The following is a 23,366-nucleotide window of genomic DNA, read 5'->3' as shown; positions in this document are numbered from 1 at the left end:
TGAGGGGTGTGAGTCCTAGGAATTTGAATAGGACAATTGTAGAGAAACCAGGAAAGTTCTAATCAACTGCCTGCCCTACCTCTGAAGGTTGCAGTTACATGACTTTGCAATTATGTCTTCCAATACATTTCCTTTGTTGTCAGTTTGGTTTTTGTTTTGTTTTGTTTTGTTTTTGCTGTAAATATCGAGTATATGCCCAGAAGTGTTCTAAGTGTTTTACCTATATTAACATTTAATCTTCACGACTCTGAATCGTGAGTAGTTAAGTAACTTGTCTGTGTTTATACAGCTAATGAAGTCAGAGATAAAGACTCCGATCCAGGCTGTCTGGTTCCAGGATGCATGCTCTCAACCACTATTCTGTACATGCACCTGAAAACCTGAAACGAATATAATGTCAAAAGTGAAAGTTGCCTTTGAAAGATATACAGTATTGCCCTTAGGAAGCATATACCCTCCATTCTTAGCTACTGTAGTTTGGAGATTCCGCAGAGGGTCTTGTCTAGCCTAGGCCAAACAGTACATTCCACTCCCTAGATACAGGGATTGGTGATGAAGATGTAACACTATGGAAGAAAATCTTTACTGAGGCCTTTGAGAGATACTCTCTCTTCCACAGGACTGTGTGTTGTGATGTGAGCCTGAGAATGTAGCTGCTCCAGAGAAGCAAATCCAAGTGTGATCAAGTCTGAATAATCTTAGTTTGCCTGTCAGTCATTCTTTCAAGTAAAAACTTTCGAGGGAAAAAGGAGCTAGTTTAGCCTGCAACTCAAACACTGCACAAATGTTTTCCTCCAGAGACTACCACTGTATTTTGGTACAGAGAAGTGATTTATGCACACATCCCATTTGTCACATAAAATATTATAAAGGTGTGTACTCAAGGGTTGATACTTAATACAATTAATAATTCTTATAGTATCATCAAGGATATAATCCTAAGTGAAGCTGGCTCTCCCCCACCACTAATACCCCCACCCCCGACAGTTTAAGTTGAAAATACCACTGTTACTAGTTGTGTCACTGCCTAGATTCACTAAGGTGCCAGTTTTACCCACCATCGCTTCTGTACCATCAAGTACTACACAATTTGTGAAGTATTATTCACTAATAATGTCTTAGTTTTCATGAAAAGCATTTCCTGGATGACTCGTGGTCCACAGGTAATAAAATAGTGGTCTATAAGATTTAAAAGATTCACACCAAAATTTTAATAGCGCTTAACTGAATGCTAGAATTATGGTCAATTTCAATTCTCTTCGTTTGGCTTATCCATATATTACACAGTTTTACAATGAACAGGTATTATACGTCTAAGAAAACGAAAATTTGTATTTTAAAAAACCACAAATGCAGCATCTTTACACGCTACAAGCCTAGAGATATTGTGCATGGAACCAGAGAGTCTCTAAATCTTTAGAATTAAAAAAAAAAAAAAATCAGTATTTTGTATTTAGGGACCGTGTTCTACCCATTTTCCCTTTAACCGGGAGGTAAACAGGACACGGGGAGGAAAATAGATGTAGATGAGTGGGGTAGAAGGGCAGATTTAAAGAAAAGCCTGTTCACCCTGGAATCCCACAACAGTCTACAGCACGTAATAGGTTATCAAATTAATGTACGTTGACTAAATGCAAGAAAGAAAGAGAAGGAATGGGCTGTAGGAATGGAAAGGTTGAAGGGGGTGAGGGAGGACTTTATGCTGTGCGAGTGGCCAGTGGCAGAGGAAGGTCCAGGGAAACCGTAAAATGCAGACGCCGGCGCCCACCTAGGTAAACAGAATTAGAATGGACGGAGTAGAACCATTGGAATTTTGTTTAAAGTTCCTCTGATGCGCCTAAGGGGCAGCCAGGGAAGAGAACCTTCCAAGAACCACGGGCAGACAGGAGATGAGCACCCGCGAGCGGACCACACAGTGCCGGGCGGCGCCGGCGGGGTACCCACGCGCAAGCGCGCCGGGGGTCTGCCTGCGATCTGGGCCAAGGGCGCAGGCGCGCGCTGCCGCCGTTGGGGGCGGTTCCCAAAACACACACCGCCCCACGCGAGGCCGCGGAGCGCAGGGGCGGGGCGCGATGATGACATCGCGTAAGGAGACGGAGTGAGAAGCCGGATCCTGTGGTGACCCAGTGGCCTAATGGATAAGGCATCAGCCTCCGGAGCTGGGGATTGTGGGTTCGAGTCCCATCTGGGTCGCACGAAGTTCTATTTTGGTGAAGAGAACAATGATGAAGAACACGGTTGGCGTAATAAAAGTAGATTCTGAAATGAGGTTATTTTGCCTCTCCAGTGATCTCGAGGATGATTGTATTTACAATTAAGAAATGCATCTTCGCGTTTTAAAACCATTGCAAATGAGACCAAGTGAGAGCTAAGATCTGACCCTAAAGAGGAGTATTTTTCTTGCTTAACTTTTACTTTTGAAAGAAAAAAACCGACTGAACATATGGCATCACCTCTTTTTCTGTCTACCTTTTCAAACTGAGTTTCACCATGGCAGCCACACATGCAATACTTTCTCCCCATCTATCCCAAGGGATGTGTGAGCAGATCCAATTGTGCTGTCTCCAAACATTTTATTTCAGTACTAGGGAGCGTTTATAGAAAAGAAACTGTGCTGTTACAACACACAAATGTAATAAGCATAATTTATGGTTTCTGTCCCTAAACTATTATGAACAACAAATTGTAGTTAGAACATCCTGTTTGTATGTGTGTTTTATTTGCGAATTAGCGTTATAAAAGAAATACGATCAGAGTTTAAGCATTTCAGACCCGTTCAGTTGACTATCTTGAAAGTTTAAACTCTTCTTGCAAGACTTGTAAAAGAGGAATATCACTGAGTTAATGCCTATTCCAAAACTTACGAAATGCAACGTAATGTCCTGGATTTCAGCCTGAAACAGAAAAAGGACCTTAGTGGAAAAACCAGTAGAATCAGAATACAGTCTGATTAGTTACCATCAATGTACCAATGTTGATTTCTTAGTGGTGACAAGTGTACGTGGTAATGGAAGATGTTAACATTAGGAGCAAATGGGGGAAGGGTATATGGGTGCTCTCTGCCCCATCTTTGCAACTTTTATGTAAATCTGAAGTTATTCCAAAATTAAACGTTTATTTAAAAAAAAAAAACAAAAACTAAGCAACCAATGGAGAAGTTTAACTAATATCCTCACACTCCTTTTTAAGATTAGGAATGCACTACTGAAAATTTTAAACCAGAACACTTTAACAAATGAAGACCACGGGATAATTTCCAGCTCCATTCCTGGTATCTCAGAGTTGGTGACCACATTAGGTCCTTGCATGCAGTAGGTGAACAAAAAATCCAAACCAAATTGTCTCCTGCCTCCCACCAGTAGACTGGATCTGGGGACAATAGACAGTGACAATGTCTCTCTGGTCCCCAAAGGTAAGATTGCTCTCATAACAGAATGCTCAGCCCTGAAAACTGGGCAGCTCAAATTCTTGGGTTTTCTGCCCTTCGGGTTTCTGCCTAGGCCTCCAGCATGCTCACCTGACCCTCCCACCTCATTCCTCTCTTTCGTCCTCCCTCTCAACCCAGCTCCTTCTCTCTCGTAGATGTTTTGTGGCTCGCTCGCCATGGTGTATTCAGCTGAAGTCAGTAAACATTTACTAAGTGCCTACTGAATTCTCCAGTTTCAGGTTACCTGGTGCAAATTCCACATTTTCCTCTTCCCTCACCTCTGTCACCTTCCCCATTTCTTTCTTCACCTGTGTCAGATGAAGGGTTGTGACTCCGCCAGTCCCAGGACAGTCTCTCTCTCTGAACCTATCCTCTCTACCCTCAGGAAATTGTCTGGCACTTAATAAACACTCCAAAGGGATAGGCCCATTAATTACCTCTTGCCTAGGTCTTTAGCTTCCTCCTCTACTGGCTCTTTCCTCTGAGCCCCCAAACATCCTACCATTTCCCCATTCCTTAGAAGCTCGCCCTTGGTCCTGGACCCCTCACGTGAGACCTGGGTGTGTTCTTCCCACGCAGCCACACTGATCCATGGTGGTCTCCACAGGTCCACTGTCTCCTTTTCTCCACTTGCCACGCCCCCCTCACTCTCCTGCCGCAGGGCACACTCCTTGACAGTGACCTCTTAGTTGGCAAATTTAAGAAACACCTTTCAGTCCTCATCTTGCTTGGCTTCACTCTGAAGTCTGAAATTCTTGACCAGTTTTTCCCTCTTGAAACACACTCTTTTCCCAGGCTTCCAGGAATTCTCTCTTTCTGTGATTCTCCCAACAACTTCTCAGTCTCCTTTGCTAGTTCCCTGTTGCCAACAGCAGAGACAAACTAGTCCAACCTAAGCAAAGCAAATGAAAATTCACTGGAAAGACCTGGGGACAGGAGGCGCTCACTAACCAGAGGAGCAAAGCTGGAGGACCAGGCTTGGGAACAAGCAAGAATTGAGGACACACCAATGGCCTCCCAAAAGCAAGAATCTGGAAGCACAGTGATTCTCAGAGGTAGAAACGCCTGCTGCCATCACTGCCCCATGTCATGTGGCTAGAGCTGCAATAAGTGCCTATGATACTTTGTTTTGTCCCAGGACACTCACTCCAGAATCAAGGTTCCAGGGGAAAACTTACAACTGGTCCAGCCTGAATATGGACCTTTCTCTATTGATTCACAGGGCCACAGAAGAATTAGCCTCCCACCAATTATTCCCACAATGGAGAAGAGGTAATTCCTTAAAAGGAAAAAGAGGAATGCTCGTTAGCCATGGAAAACACCAGCACCTTTCCTTAGCACAAATTTTGTACATTTTATTTTTAGTATTCCGTATTAATTGTTCTGTCACCACTGTTGATTTTAGGTGACGTAGACTGGGATTTTTTTTCTCTTTAAACTTTGTTTTAATGGATCTGAAAGTTCTGTGACAGATTTTTGGTCAAGTTGTTTCCATTAAAAAGTACTGATTTTAAAAACTGATAATTTAAAACTACCACACATAAAAGAACCAAATGGTCCACAAAACATTCTCTTTTTTCCTTCTGAAGCTTTTACAATGCATCGTTATCATTAACCAGTCTTTCACTATTAAACTCCAGTGGCCATTGGAGACAGTTCTGAGACAGTTCTCCCACCACTATTAAGACTGGGTGGCAGAGAGTGGGAATAATATTCATTTGCCTGCTGAGCTTTCTGGACAGACTTGGTGACTTCGGCAGCCCCAGGAACCTTCCTGTCCACTGCTTTCATGACACCATCTGTCTCATGTCACAAAGAGCAAAACGGCTCAGGGGAGGATAGTCAGAGAAGCTCTCAACACACACGGGCTCGCCAGGAACCATATCAATAATGGCAGCATCCCTAGATTTCGAGAACTTAGGGCCATCTTTCAGCTTTTTCCCAGGATGGCAATCAATCTTCTTTTTCAGCTCAGCAAACTTGCAACCAGTGCGAGCTGTGTGACAATCCTGCATAGGTGCATAGCCAGCACTGATGTGGCCTAGATGGCTTAGGCTAATCACCTGAGCCATGAAGGCAGCTGCTTCCACTGGCGGGTTATTTTTGCTGTCAGCAGCCACACTGCCATGATGAACATCTTTGACAAACATGCTCTTGACATCGAAGCCCACACTGTTCCCAGGAAGAGCTTCACACAAAGCTTCATGGCTCATTTCAACAGTTTACAGCTTTACTTCAGTTTTGATGTTGACTGAAGCAAAGGTGACCACCACGCCAGGTTTGAGAACACCAGTCACTACTCAGCCCAGAGGGACAGTACCACAACCTGGAAGGGCAGACCCAAGGGCCTGTCAGTTGGACAAGGTGGCGGGACACAATCCAGAGCTTCAAGCAGCATGGTTCCACTGGCACTGCCATCTTCATGGGTGGCTTTCTAGCCCTTGAACCAAGGCATGCTAGCACTTGGCTCCAGGACGTTGTCACCATTCCAACCAGGAACTGGCACAAATGGCACTGTGTCGAGGTTGTAGCCAATTTTCTTAACCTGAGTGCTGAGTTCCTCAGCGTTTTCCTTGTGCATCTTCCGGCTGTAGGCTGGCTCGGTAGAACCCATTTCATTGACACCAACAATTAGTTCACACTCAGCGTATAAGGCAGAAGGGTCTGCCTATTCTTGGGGATATCTGCTTTAAATTCACCAACATCAGCAGCAACGATTGGTATCGCACATCAGCCTCGGATGTGCCTATCATCACATTTTGGGTAAAGTCTCCGTGTCCTGGGACATCAATGACAGTCACATAACACTTGCTGGTCTCAAATTTTCATAAGGAGATATATCAGTGGTGGTACAACACTCACATTCAGCTTTCGGTTTATCCAAGAATCAAGGATAGTTGAAGGAGAACTTTCCCATCTCAGCAGCCTCCTTCTCAAATTTTTCAGTGTACTTCTGTTGATCCCACTACATTTGTAGATGAGATGGCCAGTAGTGGTAGACTTGTCCGTATACACAGGTCCAATGACCACAACGTGGCTATGAGTCTTTTCCTTTCCCATTTTGGCTTAGATGTAGCGGTGGTTTTCACTTGTGCTCTGGCAGCAAACCTATTGCGAAAGATACTAGACTGTGAATTTTTAAGGAGTCACAGACTCTCATTACATTTCATGATATAAAGCGTCTGTACTTGACATTATTAATAAACAAAGGTGTCAAATCTTGGAGTAAAGTGAACAGCTTTTAACCAATGATAGCTGTATCACATTACTTATAGTCTGAGAAGACAGGTAAAATTACTAATATATATTACAGAACATTTTTGGACTTTGGTTGAAAATCAGCTTGAAGATTTACAAATGCCCTCCTGTGTCAAATCAGCATGACGTACGCCTGGAATGGTAGTTGGTTGAGGTGACTGTTTCACCCTGATAGTTTGACTTACTTGAGAGCAGGGCTCCTCGACTAGGTCAGTTTTGCTCCTGCGGGGACTTTTGGCATATCAGAAGACATTTTTAATTGTCACGACTGGGGGAGTTGTGACATCTGTGGGTAGAGGTCAGGGATGCTGTTGATTACCCTACAGTGCACAGGACAACCCCATAACAAACAATGATCTGGCCCGAAATGGCGACATTGCCCAGGCTTAGGAACTGCCTTAGAGGCTTGACAAACAGGGATGGTATGATTATATTATTGATGGGCCTCACCAAAAACATTTTAGGATCTCACCAATTGCCCCTATTATCACTTTTCCTTTGTTTCCCAAACAGTCTCAGGGACAAAGTGAGGAGTAGGTCAAAGGGTGTTTCTAAACAGAATTCCAGGGACACTCAGGGTAAGCTAGGTATAAAGCCACCTTTGATGAGGCCCTTGCTGAATCCTGGGCCTGGTTCTGGAACCCTCACATCACAAGCGGGGCAGGCTGGAGTGTGAGGAGACAAACAATGGCCATTATTTGGAGAATAATGTACTATAGACCCAACTATTTGGAGAAACCCATTTTTACCACAGGAAAGATAGATTATACTTGTAATAAAGATAGTATCCTTAATATAGGGAAGAAAATAGCAAAATTCAGATATTTGAAGTTTTTGCATAAGATTCTCCTTTACGTTTCAACTGAGTCAGATAAAGATCAGGTGTTTACTACTAGGATCATGATTTATTTTTAATTATGGGCTATTCTACTTTGGGGTTAAAAAATAATTATCAACACTTAACATATAGAAAAGTCACATATCATTAAGTGTTCAGTTGAAGTATATTCACAAACTGAACACACTTGTATAACCAGTACCCAGATCAAGAAACAGGACATTAGTCACTGCAGAAGCCCTCCTTGAGCCTTTCCCAATCCTGACCTCCTCCCAGGGTGACCGGTAGCCTTATTTCTAACAGCATCATTTAATTTCGCCTGTTGTTGTAGTGGATCACTTCGTAATTTTAATTTTTAAGGCTCAGATAAATATAAGTATTTATTAGTATTGTGTTGGTTCGAATTGTCAAAACTCATTTGAGAACGTCAGAAAACACATCAGAATTAATATTAAAATACAATCCAATAATATTAATATCCAGAATTTATCATACTTGAAAATTAACCTACCGTAGTTATCATTTTTTCCCTACTCGTCTCGGAAATCCCACAAAAACATCGAGAAGAAGAACCACAAACAACACCATTAATAAAACTTAGAGACATGTGAAATTTCTCAAAATAAAAGGAGAAAGGAAGGCTGCCCAAGGCAGTGAGGAACCCGCGGAGATAGAGTCAAAAAAGGGTGCTGGTGGTCGCAGATCTTAGGAAAGGCCAGCAGAGGGCGCATCTCTAAGGGGAAGGGTCGCGCTCTGGAAGGCAAAACAATAATCCCTTGTTTGCGGTGGCAAGACTGGGGTGTGCGGACAGCGCCTCCCCCTCACAGGGAGAGACTCGTGTTCTGGGTATGGTTTTGCCTTCCTTGCTTGCAGGACTTCTGCTAGCACCGCCACTGCTGGATTTAAACGTTGCCAGAATGCACGCGTCCAGGAAGCAAGCAGAGGGGGTGGGAGTGGCCCCTCCCACTACCACCACTAATAATTCACTGGAAGAACTTTTTGCTTTCCTTGCCAGTGATCTGACACTCAAGGGAGAGTCCCAGTGCCCAAGGAAGGAACGTTTAAACCAGGAAACACTATCATGGTTCCATTCATTGGAAGCTGAGGCTACCCATTGGCCATTGGACCCCCTCATGCTGTTGAATCAATAGACAGAAAAGGGGTCACTGTTATAGCTGAATGTTTATGCCCCCCCCAAATCTATATGTTGAAGCTCTAACCCACAATGTTATGGTATTAGGTGGTGGGCCTTTGGGGTGCTTAGATTTAGATGAGGTCATGAGGGTGGAGCCACCATGATGTATTAGTGTTTTTATAAGAAGGGGAACAGTCCAGAGCCCCTTTCTTCTGTCTTCCCTTCCCCTCCTCCCTCTCCCTCTCCCTCCTCTCCCCTCTCCCCTCCCTCCCTCTCTCTCCCTGCCAAGTGAGGATACAGCAAGAAGGCGGCCATCTGTGAGCCAGGAAGAGAGTTCTCACTAGAACCTAACCTTGCTGGCACCCTGATCCCAAACTTCCAGCCTCAGAAATAAATGTCTGTTGTTTAAGCCACCCAGTCTATGGTACTTTGTTACAGCAGCCCCAGTTTAGACTGCGTGATCGATGTGATTCCCAAGGGGAAAATTGCTCTGCTATTAAAATTGCTCTGCAAAGTCTGGAACCCAAGGACCTCCTGGGGGCCCATCTTAGGGTGCCCTTGTCCCAAAAACCCACTTAATGGGGGAAGTACAGCAATCCAATAAATTCAGGACTATCAAGAATTCAGGTCCTACAGGAATAAGATTCTGGGTCTCCCTACCAGGCATACAGCCCTGCCCAGTTGAAGGTGAAGGAAACATGGAATAAGTGATGGAAGAATGCTGCTATGATGATCAACTCAGACCTTAGGGCCATTGTTGAGGAGCCTCTAAGGGCTATGTTTTATGTTAATTGGCTCTTTTCTTCCTGTCTTATGTAAAGAGCACTGGTAGTACCTAATGGATTTGGTAGCACTTGCATTATAGCTGTATACTCCAAATGACACCAGATCCAATAACCGATACCAGATCGGTTACTCATCTGTAAAACCGGGATAATAAAAATATAAGTTCATGTTTTGATGTAAAGATTTAATTCTTGGAACAGTGCTCAACAGGTGGCACTATTATTATAATTATTATAATTACCGACAGATGTTCTTTTTCATTTCATTGTAACATAAGACAAGGAAGTACCCAAAATAAAAAAAAAAAATCCCAATTATGCATTAATTCAAAAAATCATTTCTTGAACTATGAGTACATTTTTAAGAATAAGAAAATGGATTAGAGAGGGGCATAAGGATCCTTCATCTGTGTATTGGTTACCTATTGCTGCAAAACAGATGACCCCCAAATTTAGCAGCTTAAAGCAATGAACATTTATTAATCACACGTTCTGTGGCCAAGGATTCTGGGAGTAGTTTAAATGGGTGGTTCTGTTCATATCTCTCAGGAGGTTTCAGTCAAGTTATGGGCTGGGGCTGCAGTCTTATCTGAAAGCTCAACTGGGAGAAGATCTGCTTTGAAGCTCACTTGCTGGCTGTTGGCAGGCCTCAGTGTTTTAGTGCTATTGGTTGAAGACTTCAGTTCCTTGCTCTGTGGGCCTCACAGAGACTGCTTGAGTGTCCTTTAAACATGGCAGCTGGCTTTCCCCAGGGTAAATGATCTAAAAGAAAGAGAGAATGCACATCCAACCAGGAAAGTTCAGTCTCTTTGTAATCTAATCTTGGAAATGTCTATTATCATTTCTCCCATATGCTACTGGCCACTCAGACCAGTCCTGCTAAAATGTGAGAGGAGGCTGTACGGGATGTGAATAGCATGAAGTGAGTGAGCATCACTAGAAGCCAGCTGTCTGGAGACTGGCTACCAATTGCATTTGTAATTTTTTTTAACACTAAAAAATATGACGCAAATATAACTGGGTCATACTTATACAAAATGTTCATTATATTATTCTCGATAACTTTTGCATACTTGTAATATTTTGTAATAAAAATATCTTCCCTGGTTGCCCACTTAGAGGGGGGTTGGGGAGCTGGGTGAAAAAGGTGAAGGGATTAAGAAGTACAAATTGGCAGTTAACAAAATAGTCATGGGGATGTTTAAAGCATAGTGTAGGGTATATAGACAATAATATTGAAATCACTATGTATGGTGTCAGATGGGTACTAGACTTACCGAAGGGATTACTTCTTAAGTCATATAAATGTCTAACCACTGTGCTATACACCTGAAACTAATACAGTACTGAATTTCAACTATAATTAAAAAATAAATATATATAAATAAAAAATAAAAATATCTTCACCTTAAAAATGCTCACAGGAAAAGCATACCTCAAGTAATGATGATGAAGAATCCTAAAGACATTATCAAGAAACAGGCGTTCTAGCAAAAGTACAAGAAGTAATGATCCTTGTGAATCAGGAAAATTTAAGAAGGGAGTAGACTAAGATGAAAGAACAATAGGATGGATCAAAACAAGAGTTAACTAATAGCAGTTCCTTTGCATTAAAATCCTTATTGAAAAGAGCCAAGGCAGAGTCGATACGATTAAAAATGAAATCAGGGACGGGATGTACAAATGCAAGAATGTCTCCTAGAATGAAAGGGAAAAAGAGATAAAAATGAGGAGAGAGAAGGTAAAATACATAGAAGACATAATCAGATGATCAATGTTAAGAAAGTCACAATGGAATAGAAATATTTGTCAAATTCATAAGGTGTTAAAAGGTATGGATATACAGATAAACATAGCTCGATATACTTGAAGCAAAATTGTCTTTATTCACTTGAAAATGGATCATTAGAAGTGTTCTCTGCTAATGAGGAATACCAATAAAACAAAAATGATGATTGTGATATTATTCAACAAGGTTTGGAAAGTTCTCCTTAATGAAATAAAAAATTAAAATATATATTGGAGACGAAGAGGCAAAATATCATTATTTATAAAGTATATGGTTTTCTACTGGGAAAACTCAAAGGAATTAATTAAAAATAGTTTGGAATATTTTTGGACATACACAAATTGGGATGTAAAGAGGTAAATACGAATATACACACAAATCAGTAGCTTTTCTATACACCTACCAAAACCAGTTAGAAAATGTGAAGGGAAAATGACCCTTTCCATATTATATTAAAAATATAAAATACCCAGGAAATAAATTTAACAAGAAATGTTTAGTGCTTAGATGAAGAACATGAAAATATTCTGACACAGGAAAAGAAGACTCAAAGAAATGTAGAGGTATCTCATTTTCATGGACAGAAAGAGTACAGAAAAGCTGTCAATTCCTTTATAAATTCATCTATACATTTAAGAAAAATTAAAAAAAAATCCTATAGGATTTTAAAATTCAGCAGAGTAATTCTATAATTCACTTTGGAAAAATCATTGTAATAGCCTAAGTAAGTTTTGGAAAGAAAGATACATTGTAACACCATGATAGTTATAACAATGCTTCACTCTGGGCATACAGGCATGTGAAGAAACAGATGGAATAAGAGATTAGAGTAGAAAGTCTAGAAATAGACCTACATTTACTATAAGTTAACACTCTCTGTGTTAAAGGTGACATCTCGACTTTGGGAAAGGATGGATTTACTTGCCAATTGGATTAGACAACTTCCTAGTTATTTGAGAAAAAAAATAAAATTAGATTCTTACCTCATACTACATACCAAAATAAATTCCAGATGGAATCATGATTTAACAATAAGCACTAGAAAAATATAGGTTAATTTATTTATATACATATATGTAAACATTTTTAAATTTGAGTTTGAGAAAGTCTTTCGAAGCATGGCAAAAGCAACCAGGGACATTGTTAATTAAACAATGGATTGCACTATACAAAATTTAAAAGTTCTATGGCCAAAAAGTCACTAAGAAGTTAAAAACCAAGTAAAATTCTGTAGGAAAATATTTGCAATATATATATAATGGACAAAGGGTTAAAATTCTTAGGGTATAAATAGTTCTTAAAGTCATAAAGGAAAATAAGAACATCCTAATAAATAAACAAGGAATACGAACAGGAAATTAACAAAAGAAAGCCAAATGGCCAATAAATCTATGAAAAAGTATACAATATCACCAGCGATCAAAGAAATGTAAATTTAAAAAAGGAAAACCTTAAAAGAAAAACCTCTTTAAAACAGCATAGATATCAAATAATGATGATTTGCTATCTCAATGTGGAGAAACAGGCATTATTGCATGCCTGTGCCAATCACTGGTCTGTGTAAACTGACAAAGCATATCTGGGGGACAATTCAGAAGTCTGTAGCAAAAATATTGAAATTACCATATCCTTTGATTCAGCAATTCAATGTCTAGGAATTCAATCATAAAAAAAAAGATGATGGAATCCTATACTTATTGACATGGAAAGATGTTGACATATTAAAAATTTAGAAACCATGTCATAAAATATGTATGGACCATGATCCCACTTTTATATAAAGAAATTATGTAATGTATTTACATGTACATATATGTGTAGAAAAAAGTCTGGGAATTCATACATCAAAATATGTATAGTAATCTTTTCAAGACAATAGGATTATATTTGATTTTTTCCTTTTTTCTTATCCGTAATATCTAATTATTCTGGAATGAATATGTATTATTTATATAAATGTAGGCTTTTATAAAGGAATGGAAAGTGTCACCAAAAAAACCCCAACAGATTTAACTATATAAACTAGTAACATTTCTTATTTACGATATCAGAAATTCATAGGTCGAGCTCTAGAAAACTTCAATACCGCAGATCCCCCCCACTCTAAGTACTCTTTCTGGTCACTGCCTACGTCCGAGGATAACGATTATCCTAACTCTTAACTTCATAGATTAGTTTTGCCTGTTTGTAAACCTTACAGAAATAAAATTATATAGCAGGCAGTCTTTTGCATTAGGCTTTTTTTACTCAGTATTGTCTTTATGAGATTCTTCTATGTTTCGCTTGTGTAATTGTAGCTCATTTATTTTTATTGCTATATTAACAATGAATATGGTTCATGATTTTTTCCCCCAGGAGACATCTGGCAATGTCTGGAGACAGTTTAGGTTGTCACAACTGGAGGTGGGGGGTGCCATTGGTATCCAGTGGATAAGGTCGGGGATGGTGGTCAATATCCTATGATACACAACAAAGAATTTTCTGCCCCAAATGTCAATAGTGGTGAGTCTGAGAAACCTGGCTCTACAGTATTCCACTATGTCATGCTACAGCCATTCCTCTGTCGATGGGGTCACAACAGCAAAAACTGAGAATCTGTGAACAGAAAATGTTCACAAATTAGGATTTGTCTAAAATGAGAACATGTTATGCAGTTATGAGAGTTCACATTTACAAAAAGTTTGTAATGCTATTTTAACAATTTTAATTAAATAAAAGCCGGATACAAAACTGTATACACAAAACGTAAAGTGGGGAAGCATAGCTGTCGTGGTGTCATGTGAACAACACAGGATCCGAAATCGTGCAGACGTTGGCCCGCGCACCTGTGTCAAAATGATACCTAAGGAAGCGCCCGGAAGGAAGAGGCTGGGATGGTACAGTGATTGCTGGCAGGGCTGGGGGTGAGACGAGGCCCACATTTTGTAGTTATCGTGTCTATACCTTTCTCTATACATTCTCAAACGTGTCTATACATTACTGTAGAGTGATAGGAAAATAAAATCAAGAATTGAAAAACAGCTACTCGGAACCACTCAGGGACTCCCCATCATCTGTGGGCGGTCCGTCTACAGGGCCTCGAGGCTCTCCAGCACCTTCTCGCCCTGGGAAGCCTTCCTCAGCGCTCTGCCTGGCTGGATGCGCAGGCTCTCCCATACGTCGATGACTTTGTACGTGCTGTTGCCTCAGACTGCAGTACCTGCCCTCCTTGGTTTACCTGGTCAACCCCAATCATTCTTCAAACCAGAATTTCTGTGTTGTCTACAGGGAGCTTTGCTTGGCCTCCACTTCCTGTTGAACACTCCTAACAGGTAGAACTTTTTCATACTGCACTTAACACTATAATTGAATGCTATTTCTCACAGTAGTCTATGAGCCATGTAAGGGGAGGACTTATGTCCTAACATCCCAGGACCTGGCCCAGTGCCTGTGGGAGTAAACCTAGGGGCTGTCTGCGAAAGTCTGAGGATTTGGGGAGACCCTGGTCCCAATCAAGATGGTCCTGAAACAGAACTAGAATGTGACACTAATTTACCTAATGGAAACCAAAGCAATTGTGTTGTAGTCTTTTTGAAGAATGATGACGACTGGTATTTCTGGCTTCTAAAACAAGCCCTGGCCCATAGTATTTCGACACCAGTGGTGGACTGCAATTCAGTTCTGGCTCTAACCACCTGGAGTTGGTGCAGACCCCACCTGGAGTTAGTGCAGGTCCACCCCAAGACTGCTCTCATTTCAGACCAACTGGCTACAAATCTGGACGGTTCTCACAATCCCCCTCAGGTTTGATAGTTGTCTACAATGACTCATAGAACTCAGGAAAAGTGCTATACCTATGTTCACAGTTTTATTATAAAGGATACAAATCAGGACCAGACAAATCAAGGCACACGTAGGGTGGGATCTGGGAGGGCCCAACTGCATAGCTTCCTTGTTCTCTCTCCATACATGGGGATGCATCACCCTCCTAGCACATCGATGTGTTCACCAGCCGGGAAGCACCAGAGTTTTCTCTGGGGTTTCTATAAGTAGGCCTGATGGATTCCATCACTGGCCATCTGAGTGAAACCAATCTCCACCCTGGAGGTCGGGTTGGCTCAAAGTCTTGGCTCTCTAATCCCATGGTTGGTCTTTCTGGTGACTTGCTCCTGTCCTGAAGTTAGCAAAGGGCCCTCCAAGAGTCACCTCATTAGCATAAACTCAGGTGTGATCCAGGAAGCTCGTGAATAACAAAGACATTTCTATCACTTGGGAAATTCAAAGAGTTTTAGGAGAGGCCATGCCAGGATACTGGTACAAATTCTTTCTTATACAACACATAGTAGATGCTCAACAAATATTTACTAAGCAGATGGACTCACTCAAAATATGAGAAATTGGCAGGGAAGAGGAAGGCCGTTAGACTCTTAGAGTCTGCCACCTGATACGTGTACATAACTATTGTGGAGATGGACACATTAGGCTAGGAGAAACCAATACCGTTAAAACATTCCAATCACATGATGAACTCCGGCGCTCTGGTTTATATTACCAAGCACCACGATGGTAATTTGGCTTCCCATGTGACTCGTTTATAGAAAGAGAATACTAGCCAGGCTGACACGAGCATGCATGTCTGCCTGAGTTGATTTCCTGTTGTAAATTAATAGAGTGGTGTACTGGCTTACATAGGTCCGTCTCTGAGCTCTTTGTGCTTTCCACCATCTGTGTGGTTTCTGAATCTGCAAGCTGGTGGCTGCCCAAGACCCAGCCCTGGACTCTGACAAGTTCTTTCAGGCTGGTGCCACCGAGAGCCTCTAAGAGCCCATGGGAGCCACCCAGCCCGATCTCTGCCTCTACATTTCAGGGTGTGGACGCCAGGGCATTCACAACATTCCAGCGACAGAAGAGTTTCGGGAACACCTCACATTGGATCTGGGTGACTTAAACATAATCTCAAACAGGTATGTCTGAGATGTGGTTGTAACTGAGAAAGCTTAAGCCTAATTAATTTTATTCCACTTGACTTAAAGAAAGCATGTGAAAAAAGGGGATCTGAGGACATCTACAAACTGGTCTCCAAAAGCATGAATTTCACAGTATATTGGTCTGGTCGTGGCCGGAGGCTGGAGGTACTGACTCTGGTGTACTTAAGCCTTGCAGTGACTGGAGGGATTTATTTATTTATTTATTTGAGGAAATAGAGAATTCGCTCTTTTAAAACCTGTATGAGGAAGATTAGCCCACCTTCAGCTTCAGTTCAATCTAGTGCTCAACAGGCAACCTTCTGAATTAGACCTCTGAATCATCTTTACTATAGCATCTCTGTTGCATATTGATAAATGACATTCTGATATATATATATATATATATATATATATATATATATCTGCTTTTTATGAGTTTGGTTAATGTGAGTTGGTCCCACAAATTGGCTCCATGGCCAAAACTGATTTCAAGCTGAGGCTAGCCTACAGAACATGATGACACCCTCCCAACACATTGTCAGCCTGTGAGTGACTAGAAAGCCAGCTCTTCTGTAAATGAACACATTTACCTCACTGTATCCCTCAAAACACAACACACCTAATCCAGGAACCTGTTCTACAGTATCCCCAAATGATCTTCTTCTTGGATACCCCAAATGGCCAGGAGATCATTGTCATAACCCTTCAAAGCCATCTGTTTTCTCGGAGATCTTGGGCGTTAGAATATTCTTTCTAAAATTGCAATTAAACCTGTCACTTCATAACTTCTACCTACAGGTTCTTTCGCAAAATATAACAAATGTTTTTGTGTGTCTAGGCTGCATATCCTCAGTTTCTCTAAAAGAACTTGAACATGATGGAGTCCAGTCCCCTCACCACCCTATTGTTTTCCTTCCAGCTTTCCAGTTTCTTTCTTAAAAACATGCTCCCCCCAGAATCCAGTCAGTCCACTACCAGTATTATTTTTGAGACATAAGATATTAGTGCAGCAAAAGTTTGTTATTTCTTTTAGCAGCTGCATCTCACGGTTGGCTCAGATGCTTCAGACGCCCTCACTCAATGCATTTCCCCTTCCTTTCGGATTTGAAGCTGTTGACATGAGATACGTGCCGGGAAAGCTGTGAGTTTACTACGCTGAGCTTATTTTCCCTTTGGTCAGTGCTGTTTCTGTTCACTCTGAGGGAAAGGGTCCTGAGCTCAGGACCAATATACAGAGCCATTTCAAGAAGTCATACCTAAGCAGTGAATGAGAATGAGTTTTTCTTAGAAAGAAAGAAAGAAAAAAAAAATCCACCTTTCTTGAGGAAATGAGCCATCGCAAGAGAGCTGGGAAGGTGTCTCACTCATCTTTGCCCCCGAGGATCTACTAATTTGTCTATTTACTGTAGGCTTAATCTAGAAAAATCTTGCTCTCGCTCACTCTCCTGCACCCTGTCCCTCAGCCCCTAACACCGATAGTCTCTCCACTTCCCACCCCGCCCTCTCTTCCCCCCAGCCCAGGACGCGAACCCACAGGGCTTTAAAGTTTAGGAATGATGTTATCGATACCCACAGGACAGACATTCGCGGGGACAGCTTTGGGAGGCCATGTGCTCGTCCCCCCTTAGAAGTGGGAGAAATCCCCGCGGCTGGGTGTCGTTCCAATGGTCTGTCCAGTGAGTGAGTCCCGTTTCCCCAAAGGCTGCCCCTCATTAGCATGAACGGGGGTGGGGGTGCGGAGAGGGGTGGGGGGAGAGAAAGAGCAAAAAGCCCAGGCTCAGTGTTAGAGCCTGGGAACCTTGTCTACAAAAATGACAGCTAGAGCTTTGTGGCTCCTCTGTTTGATCATTGGATCATCTCCCGAAGCCCCAGTGGCGGAGAGAAAAGGTAAGATTGATGAAATGCTGAGCCCTGGGAGAGGGGCTGGGATCCGGGGGGACGTGGGGGAAACTGGGGAGAGGGCGCAATGAAGAGCGGAACGAGAAAGGGGGTCAGAGTTTGCAAGAGGAGACACCGGGTCCGTGCTCGTGTTTGCAGGGAGCAAAACGTGTCCCCCAAGATTTTGTGTGTCTTGGCAGCCTTTTAGGAAAGAAGCCAGTTCGGCTACTGAAATGATCTCGAGCGAACCCGGCAGGCTGGAGAAAACTTTGCATGTTAAGTAGTTGCTCCATCACAGAGCAGGGAAAGTGTCAGAAGGGGTCGCGGCGCGCCTTTCGGGAGCCGCGCGGGCCGGGCTCGGAGGACGCGGCGGTGGCGGGCGCCCGGAGGAGCGCGGGGTCCGCTGTGCGCCCGCGTCCGGGTCCCACCCGCGATCGCAGCGCTGCGTGCGCCCGCCGTGGCTGCGGGCGAAGGGAGCCGAAAATGGACACATCTCCCCTCTCATTGCAGCCCCAACGAATGGCCCTGCGACACCTGAGTCTTTAACACACGCGCACGCACACACACACACACACACACACACACACACACACACACACACACACACACACACACACACCCCATGCATGAAACAGAAAATAAGTTACTGACGGAATGAAGAAATCAGGGATTGTTCTGCAGGGAGGTGTTTTTGTTTTGCTTTTGGGGGGATGTTCTGTTCGATTCACTATCTCTGGGAAAAATAGCTTCCGCACCTCACAGGGCAATTTACTTTGGGTTATTTTTCCACATGGAAATGGAATGACTTCAGTGGCATTTAACCCAAATATCGGACCATCTTTCCCATGACAACAGATGGCGATATCAATGGGGAAGCAGTTGTGAGGTCAACAGTTGACAGTCAGGAATTGGAGAGCCACCAGAACTTTATTCAGCTGTATATGGGACAATGTTGACCATGATGAGTCAGAATCAACCTCTCTGCAAAAACAGGAACTATATAACCAGCTATTATTGCTGGGTGAAAGTTGATTTTAAAGGAGATTGTCAGTTTGGCAAGATAAATCACTTTAAATGAAGTGTTGCAAGAGCTGCCAAGCTCTTCAATGCAAGAGGAGCGAAATGCTGAAAACCAGCCGTTAAAACAACAGAAAGAGAAAAATCCAGACGGGTTCTCGTGCCTGTTTGGAGGGCACTGGGACCCAGGCGAACGCGGAGCTGATACTGTGTGACCGGGCATGCATGCAAAGTTGCCCAGCTTCCAAGCTGGCTGAAGTGTGCTCACCAACCTGCCTTCAGAGCTGAGGAAAATCATGAATAATTTTAAAAATTTGTTTTCACGCCTTATCATTTAGGAGTTTTTTTCTCCATCATCAAAGGAGGGATCAAATGTAAGCGACGTGTGCGCTTTTATACTTAACCAGGGGCCTCCCAGGCACGCTTTAAAAAAACTTTCTTAGCTGTGGTTTAACAGTAAGGGGTGTCCAAGAGCCAGATAAAAATCCACCCACAAATGCTCGATTCTGCTGAGACCAAGATGACAATGTAAACATGGATGGGAAAACCAAATAGTTCTGTTGTCAGGGGCGCTTAAACAATTAGGAGAACCTGTAATATGAGACCTCTCCCCCTGGGGCTTGCTCTCGGTACTTTCTCAACAAATTGTATACAGCAAAAAGGCGGATGTTTACACACACACACGAAAGGGCAAAAAGAGTTTGTTATTTAACCAGAGTTGTCAGTTATCTTTAGTCCTAGCACAAACAGGTGGTTGCAATTTTAAAAGCTATAGATTTGAAAAGGTTCCTTAACAAAATGAAATGTTCCCACGTGGTGAGAGGATTTTTCTCAGTTGGCCTCATTCTTAAGAGGGCAAAACCCTTATCTGTCTCTCTTTGGGGCCTATGAAAGGGACCAGAAAGTGAGGCGTCCCACCCCTGAACGCCTTCCCCTCCCCTCGGTTCTCTTTTCTTCGCTTCCAGGTCCCCCGGTCTCCCCATCTCCCCTCTCGCAGGTGCTAGCTAAGTTTACATTGTCCCCCATCTCCCCTCCCCTCCCATGGCCGTGTCTTCTTTCTCCCCATCAGCCTCCCGTCCGCTCCGCGGCTTCATCTCCTCCGCCCGCCTCCCCTCTTCTCTCCCTGCAGCCTCGGCGGCGCACAACAGGAAGCCCGACCCCGGCGGGGGCGCGAGCGCGGAGGAGACGCCGGGGCCGCGAGCGCAGCCGGCCTCCGAGGCCGCTCCGCGCGCCTGGTCGGACCCGCGGCGCCGGAAGCCCCCGCCGCCCGCCGAGAACCGGGCCGGCTTCCGGGAGGCCGCGCGCGCGCCCGCCGGGCCGTCGAGCCCGCGCCTCCCGCAGGCCGAGAACCGCGCGTCACCGCGCCGCGTGCCCGCGCTGGAGGACGCCCCGCGGCGCGCGCGCGCCCGGGCCCTGCGCTTCCCAGCCGTGCGGCCGCCCGCGCCCGCCCGGGACGCCGGCCCCGCTCACCCCAACCGGCCGCGCGCCGCCCTGCTGCCCCCGGTCCCCGCGCCGTCGCCGCCGAGGGACACGGATGCCGGCGCGGAGCCCTGCGCGCGCGCCTGCGGGGCGGACCTGGACGAGCGGGAGTCCTACTGCGCGAGCGAATTCGGTGAGCCCCGCCCCGCCCCGCAGCTCCTCCCGGGCCCGGGCTGCAGAGCCTCGGCTGCCGGGCGAGCCCTTCCGAGCCGAGCGCGCCCGGCTGTGCACGCGGACACCCTAAGCCAAACCCTAGAGAAACCCACCCACTCGATCCTGCAGGCCCCAGACCCGTGTGGACTATGTCGTGATGTGTTAAAAACGCACTGGGGAAGGAAAGGAAGTGAGCGTTATGCATTTCTCCAAACTTTGTTTTTTGAAAGCAGCAGTGAACGGAATCGTGCATGATGTGGACGTGCTCGGCTCAGGGATCCAGCTGGTGACTCTGCTGGTGGACCGGGACGGGCTGTACAAGATGAACCGCCTGTACATCACTCCGGACGGGTTTTTCTTCCGAGTCCACATGTTAGCCCTAGACTCCTCCAGTTGCAATAAGCCATGTCCAGAATTTAAACCTGGTATCGAAACTGATCTGACCACCTTTTATAAGTACTTTATGTCACCATTTGTAACTTGGGCGCCACAGCTCGGTCTTTTGGTCACTTTTTTGAGGGAGAGGGGTATTCTAAAATGAATAGAATTTAGACGACAGGTATTTCGGCCATTGTGATTTAAGCTCCATCAGCCCCCCACTGCCCGTGCCTCCGTGGGAACATCACTGATTGGCACAAAGCAGGCACTCAGTAAATATTGACAGGTGGAGTGCATGGTGAAACACCGTTGCCAGAAGAGATGCATAAGGGGCTCTGTTTAAACTGAGTTTAGCTAAGTCCCTTTGTTGGGGAGGTGGCCCATACCCACTGCCATGTCTTTCTAGATATGTGCTTTGGAAAATCCTGCTAAGTTGTGATTAGGACCTTTGTTCTCTAATATTGACTGTTAACAGGCCGATTATCGGGTTATCTTCTAAAGGTTACTAGACTGTTTCCACCTGTTTTCTGAGAGTTTAGTGTCTGAGATCCAAGATAATAGATTCAGGCTTAGACATTTCTTAAAAGTCTTACTTTTATTTTTATTTTTTTATTTTTATTTAATGGCATTTAAAAGACACTATGCATTTATGTTTTGGTTATTTATTTTTGCAGGCACCAGGTATATTGTGATGGGCCACCTCTACCATAAGAGACGGCAGCTCCCTACAGCTCTGCTCCATGTCCTCAGAGGGCGCCTCCGACCAGGAGATGGACTGCTCTGGAGCAGCAGCAGCTATGTGAAAAGGTTTAACCGACGAAGGGATGGGCAAGTTCAAGGTGCAGTTCACACTCAATGCATTTGAATCATACCATCCTGGCATTTCTGGATCATAAAAGACTTGGAATTTAGCAACAAGACAGGAAAGGTTTATCTTCATGTAATGGCTCCTTTATGAACTAGTTGCATAGTTCCAACTCGAATGTTGAAGTTACCACTTAATTACAAAATGCTTCTTAAATGGCATGCTTCTGAGCCCTGTGGCAGTTATTCAACTATAGTGACAGTTAGGCACACAGCTAACTGACCTGTCTAGTTAACAGATCACTACTTCATGTTGTTTATTTTTAATTATTTTAATTTAAATACATTCTTCAGTAGAAATAGTTCACAAAACATTTCCTTGATTTTATATACAACTTTGAATAGTTTATATCATGTATCAAACCAGATTTTATACCCAAATCATCACATTTTAAATTCTGTACATAACAATAAGTGCACTAGTCAGATATGTATGGAATATTATATAGATCAAACATTAGGGTCAGAGCCCAAGTTATAAAGTTTTACACTTAAAGAATGCTAAAGGGCTTAATTCAAGCAAAATACTTTTTAAACAAGCGTTTCTGATGCACCGAAATGTAAGATATAGTTTATTTTCACGCCTCCCTGCTCCTAAAAATGTATGTTTTGTGCCGAATTGGCAGCTCTCCCGATGCTAAACATATTCTCGGTGTATCTGATGTCATTTTTCTATTAAGACCAAGTATCATGTTTGTGTTTGTAAAGCAGTAAATCTTACCTTGAAATCAGATCTTGGATGCACCTGGGTTTTTTTTTTTAGCCTCACTGAGCTCCAAAGTTGTTGGGGAAAAAGCCTTTCTCAAACTTACTCCAAAACTCTGGGACCAATAGTCAATGACAGTTTGGAGACATGTGAATGTTAAACATTTGCTAGTTGATCAGAAAAAGGTTTAATCACTAGCTGAATCTAATATTGATTTTATATGAGTCCACAAAGATATTAACAATATTTTTTCAGAAGAGCAAGCTGTACTTAAGTTCTTTTGAAACACTGTGAGCAGACACACTGATGATCCACGGTTGGAGATTAGTGCCTCAAGATAAAAAGGAACTGCACTGAAGAGAGACTAACAGCCAACTTGGTCTTAAAGCAGATGCGCTTGGGGAAGTGTATTTAGTCTGTAATGGCACCGTCTTTAATGGCCATACAGAAGCACTGAATATACCTATAGGACACCAGTACAGGACTCTAGAGATTTCATGGGAAGCAAGTAGCAATAGCCTAAGACATAACATGAGATTGTCATGGGAGATAGTTACCTTATTCGTCTCAGACTTGGGGCAAAGAGGTGAAAGTTGAGAGGTCTGACTATTCTGTGGTTAAAGCATTACTGAGGGACTTTTGGAGAATTTTCCAAAAATGAGTCTTGCCCAAACTTATTAAAAATCATACTAGAATTGCTTCTTGGGCATCAA

The 23,366-nt window shown here is 43.4% G+C and overlaps 1 protein-coding gene, 1 non-coding gene and 1 pseudogene across 5 annotated transcripts; 2 read left to right on the top strand and 1 right to left on the bottom strand.

The window, feature by feature from the left end:
• Positions 1 to 2,120: 2,120 nt before the first annotated feature.
• Positions 2,121 to 2,193, top strand: TRNAR-CCG (transfer RNA arginine (anticodon CCG)). The gene has a single exon. It is a non-coding gene; the product is annotated as a tRNA-Arg (tRNA).
• A 2,863-nt stretch (positions 2,194 to 5,056) lies between these two features.
• LOC120600371 (elongation factor 1-alpha 1-like) lies at positions 5,057 to 6,526 on the bottom strand (annotated as a pseudogene).
• A 9,269-nt stretch (positions 6,527 to 15,795) lies between these two features.
• Positions 15,796 to 22,680, top strand: CUNH17orf58 (chromosome unknown C17orf58 homolog). Of its 4 annotated transcripts, XM_039859413.1 has the most exons (7): positions 15,796 to 15,903; positions 16,079 to 16,175; positions 17,212 to 17,319; positions 17,754 to 17,854; positions 17,997 to 18,065; positions 20,939 to 21,130; positions 21,758 to 22,680. In XM_039859413.1, exons 3-7 carry the CDS (start codon positions 17,237 to 17,239, stop codon positions 21,946 to 21,948), a joined length of 636 nt encoding a protein of 211 aa, XP_039715347.1. In that variant the 5' UTR covers positions 15,796 to 15,903; positions 16,079 to 16,175; positions 17,212 to 17,236; the 3' UTR covers positions 21,949 to 22,680. The 4 variants fall into 4 exon arrangements, with proteins under 4 accessions (XP_039715347.1, XP_039715346.1, XP_039715345.1 ...); XM_039859412.1 differs by lacking the exon at positions 15,796 to 15,903 and having other exon boundaries at positions 15,921 to 16,175; positions 17,215 to 17,319; XM_039859411.1 differs by lacking the exon at positions 15,796 to 15,903 and having other exon boundaries at positions 15,921 to 16,175.
• Positions 22,681 to 23,366: the final 686 nt, after the last annotated feature.

This window comes from Pteropus medius, unplaced genomic scaffold, assembly GCF_902729225.1.
Source record: "Pteropus medius unplaced genomic scaffold, Ma_sr-lr_union100, whole genome shotgun sequence".
Lineage (NCBI taxonomy): Eukaryota > Metazoa > Chordata > Mammalia > Chiroptera > Pteropodidae > Pteropus > Pteropus medius.
Note: the sequence above shows the minus strand (reverse complement) of the source record. Positions and strands in the feature narration are given on the sequence as shown.